The sequence below is a fragment of the Atractosteus spatula genome, chromosome 10 (assembly GCF_055471065.1).
Source record: "Atractosteus spatula isolate fAtrSpa1 chromosome 10, fAtrSpa1.hap1, whole genome shotgun sequence".
NCBI classification, from domain to species: Eukaryota; Metazoa; Chordata; class Actinopteri; order Semionotiformes; family Lepisosteidae; genus Atractosteus; species Atractosteus spatula.
The window spans coordinates 6,861,032-6,882,181 of NC_142715.1; the positions used below are offsets into that span (position 1 = coordinate 6,861,032).

Below are 21,150 nucleotides of genomic sequence, written 5' to 3' on the forward strand. Positions count from 1 at the left end.
TCTGACAACCCATGACAGAAGTTACTAATAGATTGTTTTATTGGTATAATAATTGTTATACATTTACAGATGCAGCCATTCAAAGTGCGCGTTACAGACACGTACCAGAGGTAATTGGCTACGGCTTTGCGCATTGTGACACAAGATGACGCGCGGTACCGCGGTACGTGATTGGTTGACCGACAGGGGCACTCGTGGTCCGTTGGTCTGTCGTAGAAAGACTTACAGTAAACGTCTTTGCTGTGCCCGTTGTAGATATTGAATTTTACCACTGAAGGGAAATCTTAGTAGCTGAGCATAAAAAGAATAGGAGCATACTGTAACGCGTGTGAAGGCCATAAACGATATTAATTTTGGAACATAAACATACAGTATATGGCTGATCTTGGTACTTTAAAGAAAAAATACACACCAGTATTCCATTTCTCCCTAAACATTTTAAGCATCGAAGTCTTTAACTAAAGAGATACCGGAGTCAGTAAGGATACTTTTAGAATTTGATTAAAAGGGAATATAATATGGAATCACGTATCTAACGAAATTAATAACGATATAATTATATTCATGTACCGCAACACAAGAATAGTACACGCTGTACATTGTCTGTCGATAATGTTTCTGTAGTGCTTTTTCAGCATCCTGCATGTGACTGCGCCAGTGGCGCTGTGGGTTAGGTTCCTGACTCCCATGCCACATAGTCTGTGATCAAATCCCACTGGAACTATGAATTTTTTTTAACAAACATTTCTTTGAAAAAATGAAACGTTTCCCTTGGTCAGAGATTAAATAAAACCTCACTCGCACCAAACAAATTTATATTTCTAAATATCACAACATGATCGGATTTAAGTCTTTTTAATAACAATGAATAGTCACCTATGCGTTACAAAATAAACATTTATATTGATTTGAATCGCGTTTTGATTTAAATCGTAAACGCGTGTTTAAATATATGTGTTTAAAGGCGATATATAAAAGCGCTGATTCTTATGGAATGTGTTCCGCTGGGGATTCAAAAAATTTATTTTTTTTAATCGCGTATTTAAGGAAAATAGCAGTATAACTTTGTTCATGCACATCATTATACAGTATCTCATTTTGTATTTCTATAAAAAAAATAGTTTGCCCAGCCACTATTGTTGTTATTGTTTTTATCCTGTAAAGCGCTTTGAGGAGCACAGCTTTCTCACCACTTAGATTACTTTTTGACACCATCCTTACACAAAGCAGAAACTGATTGTATTTTCCGATGACATACTGTACAAGTGCAAAGACTACAGATTTTAATCGTTTTAATTTTCTGAACCAGGGAAAATCTGATCATGTTTCTCTATAACAATAATAAAAAACTTTATTTTACATATCACCTTTAAAAGTGGCATCTCAAAACAATACAGTAGATGTAAACCACAGATTACAAGGTAAATACCCTTAATCGTTTATTAAATTTAATCGTCTTTTTTCTGAACTAGTTTCACAGCGAAAGACACCTCCCCCCCCTCAAAAACCCAGTAAGTACAGTGCTAGTTAAGAAAGGCTAGGCTCCTCAATGAAATCGCTTTCACATGCTAATACGTTGGTGTAACAGTCCGGGCGTGGCAAGCTTCTAATTTCAACCTGACCACGGCGAAAGGAACCCTTCTTTCATTTGAAGACAATGAACATATTTTAGCCCTGAATGAATTAATAGCAAACATGGTTTACATAAAAGACATTTTTCCAAGAAAGGTTAGCCTTTGTCACTAATGAAACCACTAAATAAAGACATAAATATAAAAATCTTAAGATTTTTAAAATACATGACTTTGCTAAAATTTATTTGAAAATAAAAACGATTACAAACGCCAGGGGAGAGAGAGAACAGGGGAGGCATGTTGGTTTTGCATAAGGGGCGGGGCTATGGTATGTTTGGGAATGTGGTGTTACATGTTCTGGCTGTTTGTGAATTATCGTTGTTGAGTATGGAGTATTGAGGTATTGATTTTGTGTAATGCTTTATGTTGAAAATTGAGGTGGATTTTGTTTATGATAAAGAGGATAAACTGGGATGGGAGGAGGGTTTGGTTTTGCATAAGGGGCGGGATTATGATAATTGGAGGAATTTGCGAGAGTATAATGGTTTGATATATTTGATTTTGTATTGTGGTTGTTATCTATGTTTTTGGTTGGTATTATGTTTATATGGTTGTTTTTGTTGGTTGGTTGTTATTATGGTTATTAATAATACGATCTATAGTTGAAATCTGAGCCTAAATAAAAAGAAAAAGCAAGTGATTAGGTTTATGAGCAATCTAATTACTTATTCGTTTAAAACGCTATATAAAATAAAGTTTATTATTAATTTGCTGGACAGAGCGGTGAACATTATTATGCATAAGACAAAGATAACGATCCTGATCAGTTTAGAAATCTGTGTACGCTGTAAGGTTTTTACTTCTTAAACTTTTAAAATACACGTTTCGAATAGAAAGAAATCCTCTTCCTAGTACAGTCGCATGAAGAGAGAGGCGAAACAGCCCTACACAGCCCTGTCGCAGTACACAAATATAATCATATCGTTATTAAATTCTTTAGATACGCGATTCCATATTATATTAGCAGAAAAGCTTAAAACTACCACTTTTTCACACGCTATTTCACATGTTAGTTAAATACTTCGATGCTTAAAATGTTTAGGGAGAAATGGGTGAAATGGGAGAAATATGGAATGGGTGTATTTTTCCTTTAAAGTACCGATTCCTGGAATCTGACTGGCTGACACCCTTCTGAAGTGGTTCCATAAGATCTGGTATACGGAAAAGAAAGCGTTGATAAAAAAGCCTGGATTCCCATGTATCTCAGAGAGCGAGTGATCAGAAAAAGGAACAGCTGTTACACCAAGGTTTTACGCTCTCTCTCTGTGGAATGAATGAAAGCATTTTATTAAAAACGCGTTTGCGTTTGTCTGGGTATTTACCTTGTAATCTGTGGTTTACATCTACTGTATTGTTTTGAGATGCCACTTTTAAAGGTGATATGTAAAATAAAGTTTTTTATTATTGTTATAGAGAAACATGATAAGATTTTCCCTGGTTCAGAAAAAAGACGATTAAAATCTGTAATCTTTCCACTTGTATGTTATCGGACATTAACGAGTACAACCCCCCTCTCTGCCGGAGTGCTGGCTGTGACGAATTAAACCGGTTTCACAGGTATTTTCAAAGTAGGAAGTACAGTGTTAACTGGTAGCTGGGCTCCTCAATGAAATCGCTTTAACATGCTAATGCGTTGGTGTAACAGTCCGGGCATGGCAAGCTTCCAATGTAAACTCGACTCGATTGGAAGACAATGAACGTATTTTAGCCCTAAATGAATTAATAGCAAACATGGTTTACATAAAAGACATTTTTCCAGGAAAGTTTATAATAATATGTTCTATAGTTGAAATCTGAGCCTAAATATAAAGGAAAAGCATTTTCAGAGAGCAATCACGCTGTGTTTATGTAGAAAAAGCGATTAGGTTTATGAGCAATCTAATTACCTATTTGCTTAAAACGCTATATAAAATAAAGTTTATTTAAAGATGAATGATAAGTGTCGCAGTTTAAATAATTTTCGTAGTAGGGCTTGGACAGATTCCAAGTGCATTTTTGCAATTTACGTTGCATTGTCCAATGTGCTGTTGTAATACAGTTTAGAATACAGTAAGTCTAAACTGTATCAGCTTTATTTATGGGTTGCAATTTAGAAAAAGTCAAAAACCGCACTCAAAATGCAATTTAGAGCTTTCTGGCAAGAGGAGACACCCAAATTATAATGTAACATGCCACTGTTTGTGCATGAACAAAGTTATACTGCAATTTTCCTTAGATACACGATTAAAAAAAATATTTTTTTTTAATCCCCGGCGTAACACATTCCATAAGAATCAGCGCTTTTATACAGTATATCGCCTTTAAACACATATATTTAAACACGCGTTTACGATTTAAAACAAAACGCGATTCAAATCAATATAAATGTTTATTTTGTAACGCATAGGTGACTATTCATTGTTATTAAAAAGACTTAAATTCGATCATGTTGTGATATTTAGAAATATAAATTTGTTTGGTGCGAGTGAGGTTTTATTTAATCTCTGACCAAGGGAAACGTTTCATTTTTTCAAAGAAATGTTTGTTAAAAAATAAAGTCATAGTTCCATGGGATTCAATCACAGACCGTGTGACATGGGAGTCAGGAAACTAACCCACAGCGCCACCAGCACGGTCACATGCTGAGGGCTGAAAAAGCACTACAGAAACATTATCGACAATGTACAGATTTGATAAAGCTATAAAATAATGTAATTAGGCACAGAACAAGTTTACAGCACAGTATAATAATAAATGCTGACCATGACTTTAGAAGCATAAATTACCTTACACTCAATTTAAACACAAGCTGTCTTTAGCCCTCTAAGCTGGTTCATACAGAAATGTAGAGAACCAGGCTCAGAACACACAGCTTCATTAGCGAATACATATGCAGGACAACTAGAGAAGACGTTTTACAGAGGATGGATTTTTAGAAACATCCCATCAGTGACATCACTGAAGTCAACTCCTAGGTACTGAAACTGTCGTGTGGATAGTTTCACAAGAATCAGACAAAGGTTTAAGCATCGCTTGTTCTAGATAAAACTGCAAAAAAAAAAACAACAACGTGAGCAGTATTTACATAGTATCGGTGTCAAGACATACCTCTCAAATACTGTAAATCAAGTTAAAAATATCTCAAGACCGATTCTGGTCACAATGAAACCATGTTTCGTGTATGTTTTCTTTAAAGTACCGAGACCAGCCATATACTGTATGTTTATGTTCCAAAATTAATATCGTTTATGGCCTTCACACGCGTTGCAGTATGCTCCTATTCTTTTTATGCTCAGGCACTAAAATTTCCCTTCAGTGGTAAAATTCCATATAAATATTCAATACTTAAACGGGCACAGTTAAGACATTAAATATACATATACATACTGTATACAGTACAGTTTGCATACGGTAATATGTTTATGTTCCTAAATCAATCTCTTTTATGAGCATGTGAAAGACATGGTGAATCGATTCTCAAAAATTACTGTACTTTGCATGATTGGAAAAAAATGCGTGATTGCGAAATGCTGTGGTGTTACTTTTACAAAGACGGTCAATGAAAAAAAGAATGTGGACCAGGGCAATACTTTGAGTTTACAGCTTGTCCAAGGTCATTTATTATTAATACTATTAGTAATATCTTCGTTAAAGACTTTGATGGCTACAGCTCAAACATGAGAGGTTGAGCTTTATTAGCTCCACCTTGCGGAAATTCCGGATACTATTATTTTGCTAGCGGTATTTACCGGTAACTTGCGGTATTTACCGGTAACTCGCGGTAGACTGCGCACAGCGTACCGGAAAATAATGCGGTATCGCCCGCGCATTTTGAATGGCTGCATCTGTAGGAGATGAGGTGCCTTCTCATTAAATACAATGCAACCTGCAGTTAGTTCTCTCTCCCTAACAAGGTTCAGATACTTAGCTGCAGTCCGGTTTGGTTCAGATGACCAAGAAGTAGGGGATCTCGCCTGGCGTAAGCTTCAAGTCCCAACTCCTGCGGACTTCTCTCTCCTCTCCTTGTTTCTCCTCTTCCACCTTGTCTTCTCTCTCCTCTCTCTGTGTTTTCATGTCATGATAATTTGTGTGTGTCCGTGCTGCTCCTTGCCAATCATGAATCTACAATGTATATAGGTGTGCTAAGATAAACCTTACAACTATTTCAGCTCAAGGGACCCCTCAAACCTTAGCAAACATCCTCCCTCCTTGGAAGTTAGGAGTGTTTTACTCTTCCCACTTCCGTCACCCAAAGCTGTAAAATTATCAAAGATTTTATATGATCTAAACACACTCATGGAGTAAGAAGGCAACGTCTACATCTGCCCAGCTCAGAAGGTGGGTTAAATCTCCCAGATCTAGAATGACATCAGCTTCTGACACAAGGTTTTTATTTGTATTATATATTTTTAAACTCCAAACAAGAGCAATGGGTTAAAATTGAAAACGTACATGCAACATTGAAAATATATCTTCAGACTGTATTTGTTTATTCTTAAAAATAGGTTTTTGGAGCACAAATAATTTTATTAGTAAGTCTACTGTTATTATCCCAGTGCCAAAGTTGTTGAGTATAACATGTTTAAAGCCGATATTTCAGTGTTTGAATGGCAAATTGGTAAGTATGTGCTCATCTCCCGCCTAATCTCACATCAACACGAACTCTCTGACATCCAGCACCTTGAGGCCCCCAGTAAGTACACATGGGCCTTGATGATAGATTACAGCTCTGCCTTTCACACAATTCAGCCCCCGAATCTCTTTCATAAATAATTGACAAAGGTGTAAATCCATCAGTGTTTTTTTATGAATTTAAGAATAGTTTTACATCAAATCCTACATTGATAATTATGTACATTATAATATCCTGCAAGTAAAACGTGGAAATATATTATCAGTTGCACTAAATCGACACTCACGAGCATCGTTAACTGGCATGTAATTCACTCCTCCTCAATAGGTGGCGCTAGAAGGTGCAGTCAGGTTTATATCCGGCTGCAGAAACTCCTGTTTATCAATCCCGCTCCTCGGTTTTTTTAAGCCGCGGCAGCGCTAAGGAATAACGTAACCGTACTGCACGGCTCTGACGATATGTCATCCACTTAGCGTTGACTGAAACGCTTGCTTTAGCTAAATAATAAAGAGGAAAGTTATTCTGTTTTTTAAGTACCTTTACAGGGTCTGAATATGCTATGTCTTGTCGGTTGTGTTCATATTTGAACAGATCACAGTGATCACAGATCACAGAATACAGGATCTGTGAGGAATAAAAATAAAAAAAGTTCTTGAGTTTAACTCACCTTTGTTTCTGATTGACTCTGAAGAAGGATGGCGACGTGTTTGTTGAATCTACAAACCGAGATTCACTCTTTCATAGATATTTTACTCAAATCCATCGTGTATGATGTTTCAGAAGTTTTCCGAAACAGGATGTCTGACTCTGAGGAGGAGTTTCAAAACAAACTCCGTAGCGTCTCCCAGATCCTGGTGAGACGGGCCGTGTTTAAAATCACACAGTGTGTGGAGGACAGTGTCGGGACTGAGATGGCGCGGCTGAAGAAGGAAAACGAGAGGCTGAAGGTGAGATTGCAGCTGTGGGAGAAGGAGTCGGAAGCAGGAGGAGATCGGGGACAGACAGATCGTGTTGGACACACGCTTCCCTGTGAAGTCACCACAGGAATAAAGGAAGAAATGGACACGAAACTGGAGCTGTCAGGTCAGTGGGGTGACTTGTACAGTATGAAGTAAGTGTCTGAACTGTTGTTGTCTGATTATGGCGATTATAATAGTTCAGATATACCAGTTGTTTCACTGAATTATCGTATAATCCTATGTCATTAGGAAAAAACTATTTAGTTTGCATTTACGTTGTATTGTTTTAGATTTTTATATGTATAACAATGATGATGCGTCTGTATTAACCTCTCTCTCTCAGTGCAGTGTTAATGTACTGGAGTGTGCAGTCAGTGTCTGTATTAACCCCTCTCTCTCAGTGTAGTGTTAATGTACTGGAGTGTGCAGTCAGTGTGTCTGTATTAACCCCTCTCTCTCAGTGCAGTGTTAATATACAGGAGTGTGCAGTCAGTCAGTGTATCTGTATTAACCCCTCTCTCTCAGTGCAGTGTTAATGTACTGGAGTGTCCAGTCAGTGTGTCTGTATTAACCCTCCTCTCTCAGTGCAGTGTTAATGTACTGGAGTGTCCAGTCAGTCAGTGTGTCTGTATTTACCCCTCTCTCTCAGTGCAGTGTTAATGTACAGGAGTGTGCAGTCAGTCAGTGTGTCTGTATTAACCCATTTCTCTCAGTGCAGTGTTAATGTACAGGAGTGTGCAGTCAGTCAGTGTGTCTGTATTAACCCCTCTCTCTCTCGGTGTAGTGTAAATGTACTGGACTGTCAACTCAGTGTGTCTTTATTAACCCCTCTCTCTCTCAGTGCAGTGTTAATGTACTGGAGTGTCCAGTCAGTGTGTCTCTATTAACCCCTCTCTCTCTCAGTGCAGTGTTAATGTACTGGACTGTCCGGTCAGTGTGTCTGTATTAACCCTTCTCTCTCAGTGCAGTGTTAATGTACAGGAGTGTGCAGTCAGTCAGTGTGTCTGTATTAACCCCTCTCTCTCAGTGCAGTGTTAATGTACTGGAGTGTCAAGTCAGTGTGTCTGTATTAACCCCTCTCTCTCAATGCAGTGTTAATGTACTGGAGTTTCCAGTCAGTGTGTCTGTATTAACCCCTCTCTCTCTCAGTGCAGTGTTAATGTACTGGAGTGTGCAGTCAGTGTGTCTGTATTAACCCCTCTCTCTCAGTGCAGTGTTAATGTACAGGAGTGTGCAGTCAGTCAGTGTGTCTGTATTAACCCCTCTCTCTCAGTGCAGTGTTAATGTACTGGAGTGTCCAGTCAGTGCGTCTGTATTAACCCCTTTCTCTCTCTTAATGCAGTGTTAATGTACTGAAGTGCCCAGTCAGTGTGTCTTTATTAACCCCCCTCTCACTCAGTGCAGTGTTAATGTACTGGAGTGTCCAGTCAGTGTGTCTGTATGAACCCCTCTCTCTCAGTGCAGTGTTAATGTACTGGAGTGTCCGGTCAGTGTGTCTGTATTAAACCCTCTCTCTCAGTGCAGTGTTAATGTACTGGAGTGTGCAGTCAATCAGTGTGTCTGTCGTAACTCTTCTCTCTCAGTGCAGTGTTAATGTACTGGAGTGTGCAGTCAATCAGTGTGTCTGTCATTAAGTCTTCTCTCTCAGTGCAGTGTTAATGTACTGGAGTATCCAGTCAGTGTGTCTGTATTAACCCCTCTCTCTCAGTGCAGTGTTAATATACTGGAGTGTCCAGTCAGTGTGTCTGTATTAACCCCTCTCTCTCAGTGCAGTGTTAATGTACTGGAGTGTCCAGTCAGTCAGTGTGTCTGTATTTACCCCTCTCTCTCAGTGCAGTGTTAATGTACAGGAGTGTGCAGTCAGTCAGTGTGTCTGTATTAACCCCTCTCTCTCAGTGCAGTGTTAATGTACAGGAGTGTGCAGTCAGCCAGTGTGTCTGTATTAACCCCTCTCTCTCTCAGTGCAGTGTTAATGTATTGGAGTGTGCAGTCAGTGTGTCTGTATTAACCCCTCTCTCCCAGTGCAGTGTTAATGTACTGGAGTGTGCAGTCAGTCAGTTTGTCTGTATTAACCCCTCTCTCTCAGTGCAGTGTTAATGTACTGGAGTGTGCAGTCAATCAGTGTGTCTGTCGTAACCCCTCTCTCTCAGTGCAGTGTTAATGTACTGGAGTGTCCATTCAGTGTGTCTGTATTAACCCCTCTCTCTCAGTGCAGTATTAATGTACTGGAGTGTCCACTCAGTGTGTCTTTATTAACCCCTCTCTCTCTCAGTGCAGTGTTAATGTACTGGAGTGTCCAGTCAGTGTGTCTGTATTAACCCCTCTCTCTCTCAGTGCAGTGTTAATGTACTGGACTGTCCGGTCAGTGTGTCTGTATAAACCCCTTCTCTCTCAGTGCAGTGTTAATGTACTGGAGTGTCCAGTCAGTGTGTCTGTATTTACCCCTCTCTCTCAGTGCAGTGTTAATGTACTGGAGTGTCCAGTCAGTCAGTGTGTCTGTATTAACCCCTTTCTCTCAGTGCAGTGTTAATGTACTGGAGTGTCCAGTTAGTGTGTCTGTATAAACCCTTCTCTCTCAGTGCAGTATTAATGTACTGTAGTGTCCAGTCAGTGTGTCTGTATTTACCCCTCTCTCTCTCAGTGCAGTGTTAATGTACTGGAGTGTGCAGTCAGTGTGTCTGTATTAACCCCTCTCTCTCAGTGTAGTGTTAATGTACTGGAGTGTGCAGTCACTGTGTCTGTATTAACCCCTCTCTCTCAGTGCAGTGTTAATGTACTGGAGTGTGCAGTCAGTGTGTCTGTATTAACCCCTCTCTCTCAGTGCATTGTTAATGTACAGGAGTGTGCAGTCAGTCAGTGTGTCTGTACTAACCCCTCTCTCTCAGTGCAGTGTTAATGTACTGGAGTGTGCAGTCAGTGTGTCTGTACTAACCCTCCTCTCTCAGTGTAGTGTTAATGTACTGGAGTGTCCAGTCAGTCAGTGTGTCTGTATTTACCCCTCTCTCTCAGTGCAGTGTTAATATACTGGAGTGTTCAGTCAGTGTGTCTGTATTAACCCCTCTCTGTCAGTGCAGTGTTAATGTACTGGAGTGTCCAGTCAGTGTGTCTGTATAAACCCTTCTCTCTCTGTGCAGTGTTAATGTACTGGAGTGTCCAGTCAGTGTGTCTGTGTTTACCCCTCTCTCTCTCAGTGCAGTGTTAATGTACTGGAGCGTCCAGTCAGTGTGTCTTTATTAACCCCCCTCTCTCTCAGTGCAGTGTTAATGTACAGGAGTGTGCAGTCAGTCAGTGTGTTTGTATTAACCCCTCTCACTCAGTGCAGTGTTAATGTACAGGAGTGTGCAGTCAGTCAGTGTATCTGTATTAACCCTTCTCTCTCTCTCAGTGCAGTGTTAATGTACTGGAGTGTGCAGTCACTGTGTCTGTATTAACCCCTCTCTCTCAGTGCAGTGTTAATGTACTGGAGTGTGCAGTCAGTGTGTCTGTATTAACCCCTCTCTCTCAGTGCATTGTTAATGTACAGGAGTGTGCAGTCAGTCAGTGTGTCTGTACTAACCCCTCTCTCTCAGTGCAGTGTTAATGTACTGGAGTGTGCAGTCAGTGTGTCTGTACTAACCCTCCTCTCTCAGTGTAGTGTTAATGTACTGGAGTGTCCAGTCAGTCAGTGTGTCTGTATTTACCCCTCTCTCTCAGTGCAGTGTTAATATACTGGAGTGTTCAGTCAGTGTGTCTGTATTAACCCCTCTCTGTCAGTGCAGTGTTAATGTACTGGAGTGTCCAGTCAGTGTGTCTGTATAAACCCTTCTCTCTCTGTGCAGTGTTAATGTACTGGAGTGTCCAGTCAGTGTGTCTGTGTTTACCCCTCTCTCTCTCAGTGCAGTGTTAATGTACTGGAGCGTCCAGTCAGTGTGTCTTTATTAACCCCCCTCTCTCTCAGTGCAGTGTTAATGTACAGGAGTGTGCAGTCAGTCAGTGTGTTTGTATTAACCCCTCTCACTCAGTGCAGTGTTAATGTACAGGAGTGTGCAGTCAGTCAGTGTATCTGTATTAACCCTTCTCTCTCTCTCAGTGCAGTGTTAATGTACTGGAGTGTGCAGTCAGTGTGTCTGTATTAACCCCTCTCTCTCAGTGCAGTGTTAATGTACAGGAGTGTGCAGTCAGTCAGTCAGTTTGTCTGTATTAACACCTCTCTCTCAATGCAGTGTTAATGTATTGTAGTGTCCAGTCGGTGTGTCTGTATTAACCCCTCTCTCTCTCAGTGCAGTGTTAATGTACTGGACTGTCCGGTCAGTGTGTCTGTATTAACCCCTCTCTCTCAGTGCAGTGTTAATGTACTGGAGTGTGCAGTCAGTGTGTCTGTATTAACCCCTTTCTCTCTCTTAATGCAGTGTTAATGTACTGGAGTGTCCGGTCAGTGTGTCTTTATTAACCCCTCTCTCTCAGTGCAGTGTTAATGTACTGGAGTGTCCAGTCAGTGTGTCTGTATTAACCCCTCTCTCTCAGTGCAGTGTTAATGTACTGGAGTGCCCAGTCAGTGTGTCTGTATTAACCCCTCTCTCTCAGTGCAGTGTTAATGTACAGGAGTGTGCAGTTAATACAGACACACTGACTGCACACTCCAGTACATTTCCACTGCACTGAGAGAGAGAAAGGGGTTAAACCCTTTCTTTCAGTGCAGTGTTAATGTAAATGTAATGTAGTTGTGATATTATTACAGTAGACTCACATTTTACATGGTATTTTGGTTCCTGACAAAGCCTGTATATCCAAAATCGCATATAATCAGAACACCACCCTTAGACGCTTATTCCCCTGTTTTTAAACAACTGAAATCAACCGTGACTGCACTGTCTGTAGTTTAAAGCAGTGGTTCTCAAAGTTCTGTGTTCCATGGACCACTTACACCAAGTCACAGATGCGTTGGGCCACCTATGTCCACTTCTTATCCTGTAATAATCATCAGCTATTATTGATAGGTTACTAAAAATTTAGTAAATAATTTTTAGTTATTTACTAAAAATAACTAATATTGAATTAAATATTATGAAAAATATTTTTTACAATCAAAGCTGCATAGTTTGCAAATTTAATGTGAAGAATGGAACTGTTTTTTTTTGAGAAATTAGAGAAGTGATATCTGGATCTAAGCTGGACAACATTAGTCTCATGTCCAGAAGCAGACAAAGACATCACATCAAGCACACGTTCTGCTTCCTTGCACATCACATTTATCACACTGTTGGAATTAGAATTACAGCACGGCTGGTATGGTTCACAAATGACCTCACTCGCATTTTCACTTCTATTTTGCATCTTACTCACACTTGCGCTGTCACTATCATCGCTATTTTTGCGTTTCAGAGTCCCAGATTTGAGCCAGTGCTCCATAATAACCCTTCTGCTGCTTTAAATTACACTCAGAACTTTCAAACTTAAAGTAATACATTATAATACAAATTAATAATTGCTCATACTTACTCATATAGTGCTTTTCTTGACACTCCACTCAAAGCGCTTTGCTGGTAATGTAACCACCTGCATCCACCTTATAAGAGAAATTCAGGTTCTTTTAGAGTGGAAAGTGCTCTTTATTTCCAGCACAGCAGTAAAGACAGCAGTACATAAATTCAGCGTTATTAGGCTAGAACACACTCGGGTCACAAGGGGTACAGATACATAGGTATAGGGTGGTTAAGTAGGTACAGGTATAAAAGTGTGTAAACCAGAGATAACTATTTATATGGCAGCCCAGCAGCCCACAACAATGTACAACCACACCTGATGGTCAGACCGCGCTGGCCAGTAGCCCTCAGTCTCCCCTTCAGGTTCCTCCTCCCATCCTGCCCTTTGCTGCGCACTTCAGCTGGGGGCTTTACGGCTGCAACACCAGGCGAGGGCGCCACAATATTGAAAAGTAAGAACAAAACAGTCCGAACAATTAGTGCGACGATCGACACACTCGCATATCAAAACGTAAGCAGTGTATCCAGGCAATCGTAACAACTAGTGATGTGCGGGTTGACTCGGGTTAAAAAAAAGATTTTAGATCAGGTTGGGGGGGGTCAAAAAAAGATGACCTGTGCATCACTAAAGACAATAGACTGCTGCACGGCGGCAAGGACATCGCCACCAAACTGACATCATTTCATTCGTGGTGCATAAAACTAAAACACTGAAGCGATAGGTGCTGATGGGGAGAGTGAAGAGGTGAGGTGGTCTGTCATAACTCAAGCTTCATTAAAACACAAAGGTAACAGAAGGGTACAGCCAAGAAGAATGAGTGGAAACTCTGCCCTTTCAGCAGACCCTCACGACTAGGCTGGTGCTCGCCTCACTAATGACACACACAGTCCCCTTAAAGACTGGTGAAACCCCAATACCTAGACTCAACACACAAGTGCCACCTCCCACTTTTTACAGCTTGCAGTTCTTAACAGTGCCCCCAAGGGGGAGCCACTTCATAGCAGACACTACAATATTCTTTCCTATGACTTAAACAGTTTTAAGAAAAATGATTAGGTCAGCCCACGGACCACACTTTGAGAATCGCTGGTTTAAAGTATAATGAAAACAGTGATACAACTTAACTTGCCTTGCCTTTCCTCTTCATACTTGTCATATTGATGGTGATGCTGCATGATAACAAGTGACCAAATCCCAAAGAGCAGCTCAGATGTGTGCTACATTAGAGTTGAGTTCTTGAAATTTCCTGAATTATTTAAACATTATTTACACTAGTTGTATTTTTTTCACCACTGACTAGGTATACATGAATTTGTGTGAAAATGATGTAATCATGTAATTACACTACATACTTCATAATTATTTGAGTTTTTACAACTTAATTTACATGCAGATACTAAAGAATGTCTTTGCTATCTGAAATTTAAATTTTAAGAAGCTTTTTGTATTGGAATGACTTCATTTTGATCACTACTCTAAGCTCATGCTAAATGCCTTGTCGTCTTGTCCTGTGTTTTCAGGCTCAGTGGCCAGTGCTCTCCCTGATGCTGGGGACAGGGCTCCTCTTGAACAGCAGCACAGAGAAGAGGTGTGGGGCTCCAGTCTGGTGCAGGAGACAGAGCTCCCTGCTGCAGAAGGGAAAGAGACACTCAGTGAGCAGCACACAGACAGCAGACAGAGTGTGGAGGATCTGCACTTTGTGCCCGTGATGAAAACAGAGCCTGAGAGTGAGACAACTGGGTTCTTAGTATGTGATGCTTTTACAGGGAAAGTTAATATTCTGGACAATAATACTATTACAGTAAATTGCAATGCACTAGAATCTGTGTCTGTACAGAGGCTCAAAGAAGAGGAGCTGGATGAACTGGATGGGTTTAATCTTACAGAGCAGTACATGGTGATCCAGCTAATTGACCCTGCAGAGCAGCAGACATTTTTAGATCTTAGTCTTGTCTCTGAGCCTGGTAAGTGTTCTATCTAAATTTTTAAAAAATGTTCTCCATCCTTCACAATAATGTTGTCCAGATAACACTGTGTACCTGTAGTTCCCTGCATGGCTTGTTCCATCACCCTCTGCCATACAGCTTGAGCCCCAGAAACTAGGTGATTGTATTGCTAGTATTAATTGTCAAACATTGCTTTGATGATTCTTCAATCTCCATTTGAAGATATCCCTGAGCCGAGTCAGTCTTGGAAAAACGCTCACCTCCTGCTAACGTTACAAAATTGCCTTCTACACAAGGTAAAGGGTAATGAACACTAGGAGTACAGGGTTTATAGTAACTTTAAAACCTCTACAAATGTGCACATCACCAGCCTTTCCTCAGTTCAGAACTGGGACTGTTGGATTTGCTCATTCCATTCAGATTTAGACAAGATTCCCATTTCCTCTAAATGTTGTAATTCTGGCTCCACCTTAAGACAAATAACATATGGTGCAGGGTGTCGCGATCCATCTCATTAACTGTAGCTTTTGTGTTAATTCCCTTCAAGATTGCAATCCCTTCCTTATTTCCATGTTTTGCATCAGGCAACAACTGTGAAATTCTCTTTTTGGTGGGTTTGTTACTGGAAGAGCCTAGATTTAGTGCCCTGATGGAGCTCCCATTGAGGGGACTTTTTTTCAACCACTCATGACCTGACGATACAGACACCCCTTTTCCAGCAAATAAAGGTCTGGCTTACGTGTTTTTCCATTGGGGGCTACATTTCCTTTAATATCCCAAATGTCGGCACAGTCTCACCAGTGTAAGTTTCAAAATGGCTGACCTTGTGTCTAGCTCCATTTCTAGTTTTACTCCAGACACTTCTGGTATAATCCAAATTATTCTCCTACAGTATCATCCTCCCTAATGCTATGCAGTTGCAATCATCCCAGATCATCCTCAATTGAATTTGCATCAGTATATGATGCACCTTGTTCAATTTCAGAGTATGTGCTTTAGTGGTTTTGCTTTATTCCACACTGTTGGCTGTTTTTTTCTGGGATTGCATTTTCACTGCTCTACACGTTCTTAATGTAGCCACGTTTGTGGCAATTTCCACAGTCTTTTTCTCTAAACCAACATGTGTCCCCAGTCAGTGGGGTCATGTGAGGATTTGCCACCATGAAAACAAGGCTGCCCTTTCCAGTATTTTTTAACAAAAATCTTATGTGTAGCACATGCAACTATTTTCTGATGCAATTCGTTTGCATCTTTGGCAGCCACTTCCATCAGAATCACAATGTTTAAAGTGTGCCGCAGTGTTAAATTGTGCTCAGTGAGCAGCTGATTCTGTGTGTTTTCACTGAGCAACCCACTCACCAGTTTGTCCATCAAAGCATTTGACAGCCCGGAGCCAAACTGACACTGTTTCAATCTTTCACTAGTTTCATTTATGAAATGGAAATCTCTCCACTATGATCAATGGCTTTCAGCTCAAATGATTCCGCAGGGCAACCACATTTTCTTTAAATGTCTTTTCAGAAGGTTTTGCCGGTGTCATATCGAATTAGGGGATACTATTGTGTATGCAGATAACATGGCTAAGGTGAATCTTTCTGCCTACCCATAAAATATTTCAGGCAAAGAAAAAAATTCAGCAAACTATCTTTTTATGTTTATTTTGGTTCCTCTCCAGGAGTTCGTTTCTTTAATGCATGTTAAGACTGAATTCATAGGAAGATGTAATTGCCGATTAACACCTCATTTCTCATGATTGTAATACTTAAGTAACTGGTTCAAAGTATAATAAAAACAATGATACAATTTAACTATTCATGCCTTGCCTTTCCTCTTCGTACTTGTCATAATGATGGTAATGCTGCGTGATAAGTGACCAGATCCCAAAGAACAGCTCAGATGTGTGAGTTGATTTTGTGAAATTTTCTGCATTTTTAAAATTTGTATTTACACTACTTGTATTTTTTTCACCACTGACTAGGTATACATGAATTTGTGTGAAAATGATGTTATTATGTAATTACACTACATAATTCATAATTATTTGAGTTTTTACAACTTCATTTATATGCAGATACTAAAGAATGTCTTTGCTATCTCATATTTAAATTTTAAGATTTTTTTTGTATTGGAATGACTTCATTTTCATCACTACTCTAAGCTCATGCTAAAGGTCTTGTCATCTTGTCCTGTGTTATAGGCTCAGAGGCCAGTGCTCTCCCTGATGCTGGGGAAAGTGCTCCTCTTGAAGAGCAGCACAGTAAGGAGGAGTGGGGCTCCAGTCTGATGCAGGATACAGGTCTCACTTCTGCAGAAAGGAAAGAGACACTTAGTGAGCAGCACACAGAGAGCAGACAGAGTCTTGAGGATCTGGACTCTGTGCCTGTGATTAAAACAGAGCCTGAGAGTGAGACAGCTGGGTTCTTGGTATTTGATGATTTTACAGGGAAAGTTAATATTCTGGACAATAATACTATTACAATAAATTTCAATGCTCTAGAATCTCTGTCTATACAGAGGCTCAAAGAGGAGGAGCTGAATGATCTGGATGGGTTTAATCTCACAGAGCAGAACGTTGAGCCCCAGTTGATTGACCCTTCAGAGCAGCAGACTGATATACCTGGTGAAGAGAACAGTACTGAGTCACAGCACACAGAGGAGAGTCATTATAGGGAGGAACAACAACAACTCCAACAGGGCTTGATGATAATAAGGCCTTGTTCCGTTAAGGTGGAGAGACTGTCATTGCAGAAGTGGTTTAAACAATTGGATAATCCCTCAGTATCAAAGGACTTTATAGAGGAGTGTAATCTGAACACTAAGAATATTGCAAAGCATATAAAAGAACTAGAGTTGGTCTCTGTACAAGGGCGCAGGGAAGAGGGAGAGAAGGAATTTATTGTTTTCAGTCTAAGGGAGCAGGAAAGTGGGTCCCAGCTGATTCAACCTGCAGAGCAGCAGACTGATGTATCTGGTAAAGAGAACAGTACTGAGTTACAGCACACAGAGGAGGATCAGTACCGAGAGGAAAGAGAGGAACAACAGGGAGGCCCACAGGACTTGATAAGAATGATCCCTTCTTCTGCAAACATGCAGAGACTATCAGTGCAGAAGACTACAGCCCAGAAAATTAGGAAGACTCATCCCAAACCTTGTTCAGATAAAGTGGTGAAAATGTCTGTTCAGCACAAACGCCAACAATGTTTTCGGCAACCAAGTAAATTAAAAAGTCACCAGCACACTCATACTGGTGAGAAACCATTAACCTGCAGTCAGTGTGGGAAAAGATTTAATCAGACAAGTCATTTAAAAACCCACTTACGAATTCACACAGGAGAGAAACCATTCACCTGCCGTCAGTGTGGGAAGAGTTTTAATAGGGCAAGCAATTTACAAAAACACCAACTCATTCACACAGGTGAGAAACCTTTTAACTGCAGTCAGTGTGGGAAAAAGTTTACTCAGAAAAACCATTTAAAAACCCACCAGCTTAGTCATACAGGAGAGAAACCATTCAGCTGCAGTCAGTGTGGGAAAAAGTTTACTCAGAAAAACCATTTAAAAACCCACCAGCTTAGTCATACAGGAGAGAAACCATTCAGCTGCAGTCAGTGTGGGAAAAAGTTTACTCAGAAAAACCATTTAAAAACCCACCAGCTTAGTCATACAGGAGAGAAACCATTCAGCTGCAGTCAGTGTGGGAAAAGCTTTAGTCTGCAACGCAGTTTAAAAACACACCAGCTTATTCACAGAGGAGAGAAACACATGATAAGATGGTACACAGAAGTTTAGAGTTGTACAATGATTTATTAATTTGGAAACTTCAAATAGTCTTGTTTTTTTTCTAATCTATTTCACCATGGCTAGATTCATGAAATAAATGAGTATCTGAGGTGTTTAACCTCATAGCAGAAGTCACAGATTGGGTGTCTTTACGGGTTTTACATTTACAACACCCTCAAGTTAAACTTACATCATCATAAACAACACATTTAAAAAAAAAATACAAGTGATACAATTGTGCATCTAAGCTCCAACTTTCTCTATATCCAGCCATTAAATTTATTTTCATGGTAGTGAAACTATGTTTTTATATAACATTGTTTACCTTTTTGCTTAGAAACATTATCAATATGAGTTTCGCTCTTCAAACCTGAGTACTTTCACAACAGAAATGTGGATTTCACCCCTGCTTCAAGCATAATAGTTTGAAACTCAGGTGTATATGTATTCAGGGTATGTTTTTACTGTTGAATTTCTTAGCCTGTTATTTTCCTCCTGTTGTGTAGTGTTACATTTGGCAGGGGCAGATGAATGGTAGCTCTTCCAGTTCAGACAGTTGACGTTCTCTGGAGTGACTGAGCTCCACAGCTGCCCTTTGTCTTGTCTGTTCAGCTCTGATTGAGGTTTTCTTTTTAGATTCTTAATGTTGCTTTAGCTTCACAGAAAGCTCTTCATCTTCATCAAGTTCAGATTGAAAATCCCTATAACTAGACATCAATACATTGCAGTTTTTGAGGTTCACTGTATGTTCTTAATGGACTCTCATATTTAAACATGTGAGTTTCCCGTTTCATTTCTTTATCAAAGTTCAGTTTGATTGTGTTGCAGGATGAGTACTGAACTCATCAGCTACATATGTGTCATCTAACCTTGTAATGCAATTAAACACACCTGCTTATGCATGATGTATCAGCAGTGTATTCTTCTGACACTTCACTTCCATTCACCTTTTAATTAATATGTGTGTGGCTGAGGTCATTCACCCATTTGGTCAACTCTCAGATTAGGGATTCTGTATCATATATATCATGAGTACATTGTCCCAGAAAAAAATCATATCAGTGGTTCTTATCTGCTATACTGCAGTTTTACTGCAGCCTGTACCCCCTTTGGTTCTCAAAATCTAAAAATAAAAGAGTTTTTTAATCAAAGTAGTGTTTACTAAAACAGATTTCAAACCAATGAGTTTAATAAAACAACATAGTTGTGAATCATTTTGTAGTTGTGGTGCTCTCAACACTACTTCCACTTCTTCCTGTGCCTCTTGAAGGCCATCGTTGTTAATCACGTGAGATTTCTCTTTTAGGAAATTCACACTTGGCATTTTTAGATCTTAATCTTGTCTCTGAGCCTGGTAAGTGTTCTATCTATTTTTTTTTAAATGTTCTTCATCCTTCACAATAATGTCGTCCAGATAACGCTGTGTACCTGGAGTTCCCTGCATGGCTTGTTCCATCACCCTCTGCCATACAGCTTGAGCCCCAGAAACTAGGTGATTGTATTGCTAGTATTAATTGTCAAACATTGCTTTGATGATTCTTCAATCTCCATTTGAAGATATCCCTGAGCCGAGTCAGTCTTGGAAAAATGCTCACCTCCTGCTAATGTTACAAAATTGCCTTCTACACAAGGTAAAGGGTAATGAACACTGAGGAGTACAGGGTTTATAGTAACTTTAAAATCTCTACAAATGTGCACATCACCAGCCTTTCCTCAGTTCAGAACTGGGACTGTTGGATTTGCTCATTCCATTCAGATTTAGACAAGATTCCCATTTCCTCTAAATGTTGTAATTCTGGCTCCACCTTAAGACAAATAACATATGGTGCAGGGTGTCGCGATCCATCTCATTAACTGTAGCTTTTGTGTTAATTCCCTTCAAGATTGCAATCCCTTCCTTATTTCCATGTTTTGCATCAGGCAACAACTGTGAAATTCTCTTTTTGGTGGGTTTGTTACTGGAAGAGCCTAGATTTAGTGCCCTGATGTAGCTCCCATTGAGGGGACTTTTTTTCAACCACTCATGACCTGACGATACAGACACCCCTTTTCCAGCAAATAAAGGTCTGGCTTACGTGTTTTTCCATTGGGGGCTACATTTCCTTTAATATCCCAAAAGTCGGCACAGTCTCACCAGTGTAAGTTTCAAAATGGCTGACCTTGTGTCTAGCTCCATTTCTAGTTTTACTCCAGACACTTCTGGTATAATCCAAATTATTATCCTACAGTATCATCCTCCCTAATGCTATGCAGTTGCAATCATCCCAGATCATCCTCAGTTGAGTTTGCATCCGTTTCTGATGTCTTGTTCAATTTCAAAGTCTTTATGTGCTTTAGTGGTTTTGCTTTTGTCCACACTGTGCATTTTGGTTCCTCTCCAGGAGTTAGTTTCTGTAATGCACATTAAAACTAAATTCATAGGAAGACTAAATTGCCGATTAACACTCCATTTCTTATAATTGTAATACTTAAGTAAACCTGAAATTCAGAATTGCGCGTTTACTACACGCTAACAATGCTTGTGTGAGTCTTTTGTTTTGTTCGGGAGATGCAAATAATTGAAATACTTATGTAAACCTGACATTTAGAATTGAGCATTTCCTTCAGATAATAAGCACTAGCAGGCAGACAAATAATACCTCTGATTTCCAGTGCACATGCACACTTTGAAAAGGTATGCAGATTTCTACAGCATACACAATTTGACACAACGCCAGCGCTGTCCTTAGTTGATGAAAGCCCCTATCGAATAAACA

General features: G+C 39.9%; 1 protein-coding gene across 1 annotated transcript; it reads left to right on the top strand.

The window, feature by feature from the left end:
• The first annotated feature begins 6,803 nt into the window (after positions 1-6,803).
• Positions 6,804-18,403, top strand: LOC148824650 (uncharacterized). Its single transcript, XM_088926422.1, has 3 exons — positions 6,804-7,329; positions 14,189-14,632; positions 16,812-18,403. The coding sequence occupies exons 1-3, from the start codon at positions 6,942-6,944 to the stop codon at positions 18,401-18,403; spliced, it is 2,424 nt and encodes an 807-aa protein (XP_088782548.1). The 5' UTR covers positions 6,804-6,941.
• Positions 18,404-21,150: the final 2,747 nt, after the last annotated feature.

What these genes read in the sequence shown, in the direction of transcription:
- LOC148824650 (XM_088926422.1), top strand. Translation starts at nt 6,942, where the DNA reads ATGGCGACGTGTTTGTTGAATCTACAAACCGAGATTCACTCTTTCATA. An exon ending in CACGAAACTGGAGCTGTCAG is followed by an intron (nt 7,330 to 14,188) that starts GTCAGTGGGGTG and finishes CTGTGTTTTCAG; the next exon opens with GCTCAGTGGCCAGTGCTCTC. An exon ending in TAGTCTTGTCTCTGAGCCTG is followed by an intron (nt 14,633 to 16,811) that starts GTAAGTGTTCTA and finishes CCTGTGTTATAG; the next exon opens with GCTCAGAGGCCAGTGCTCTC.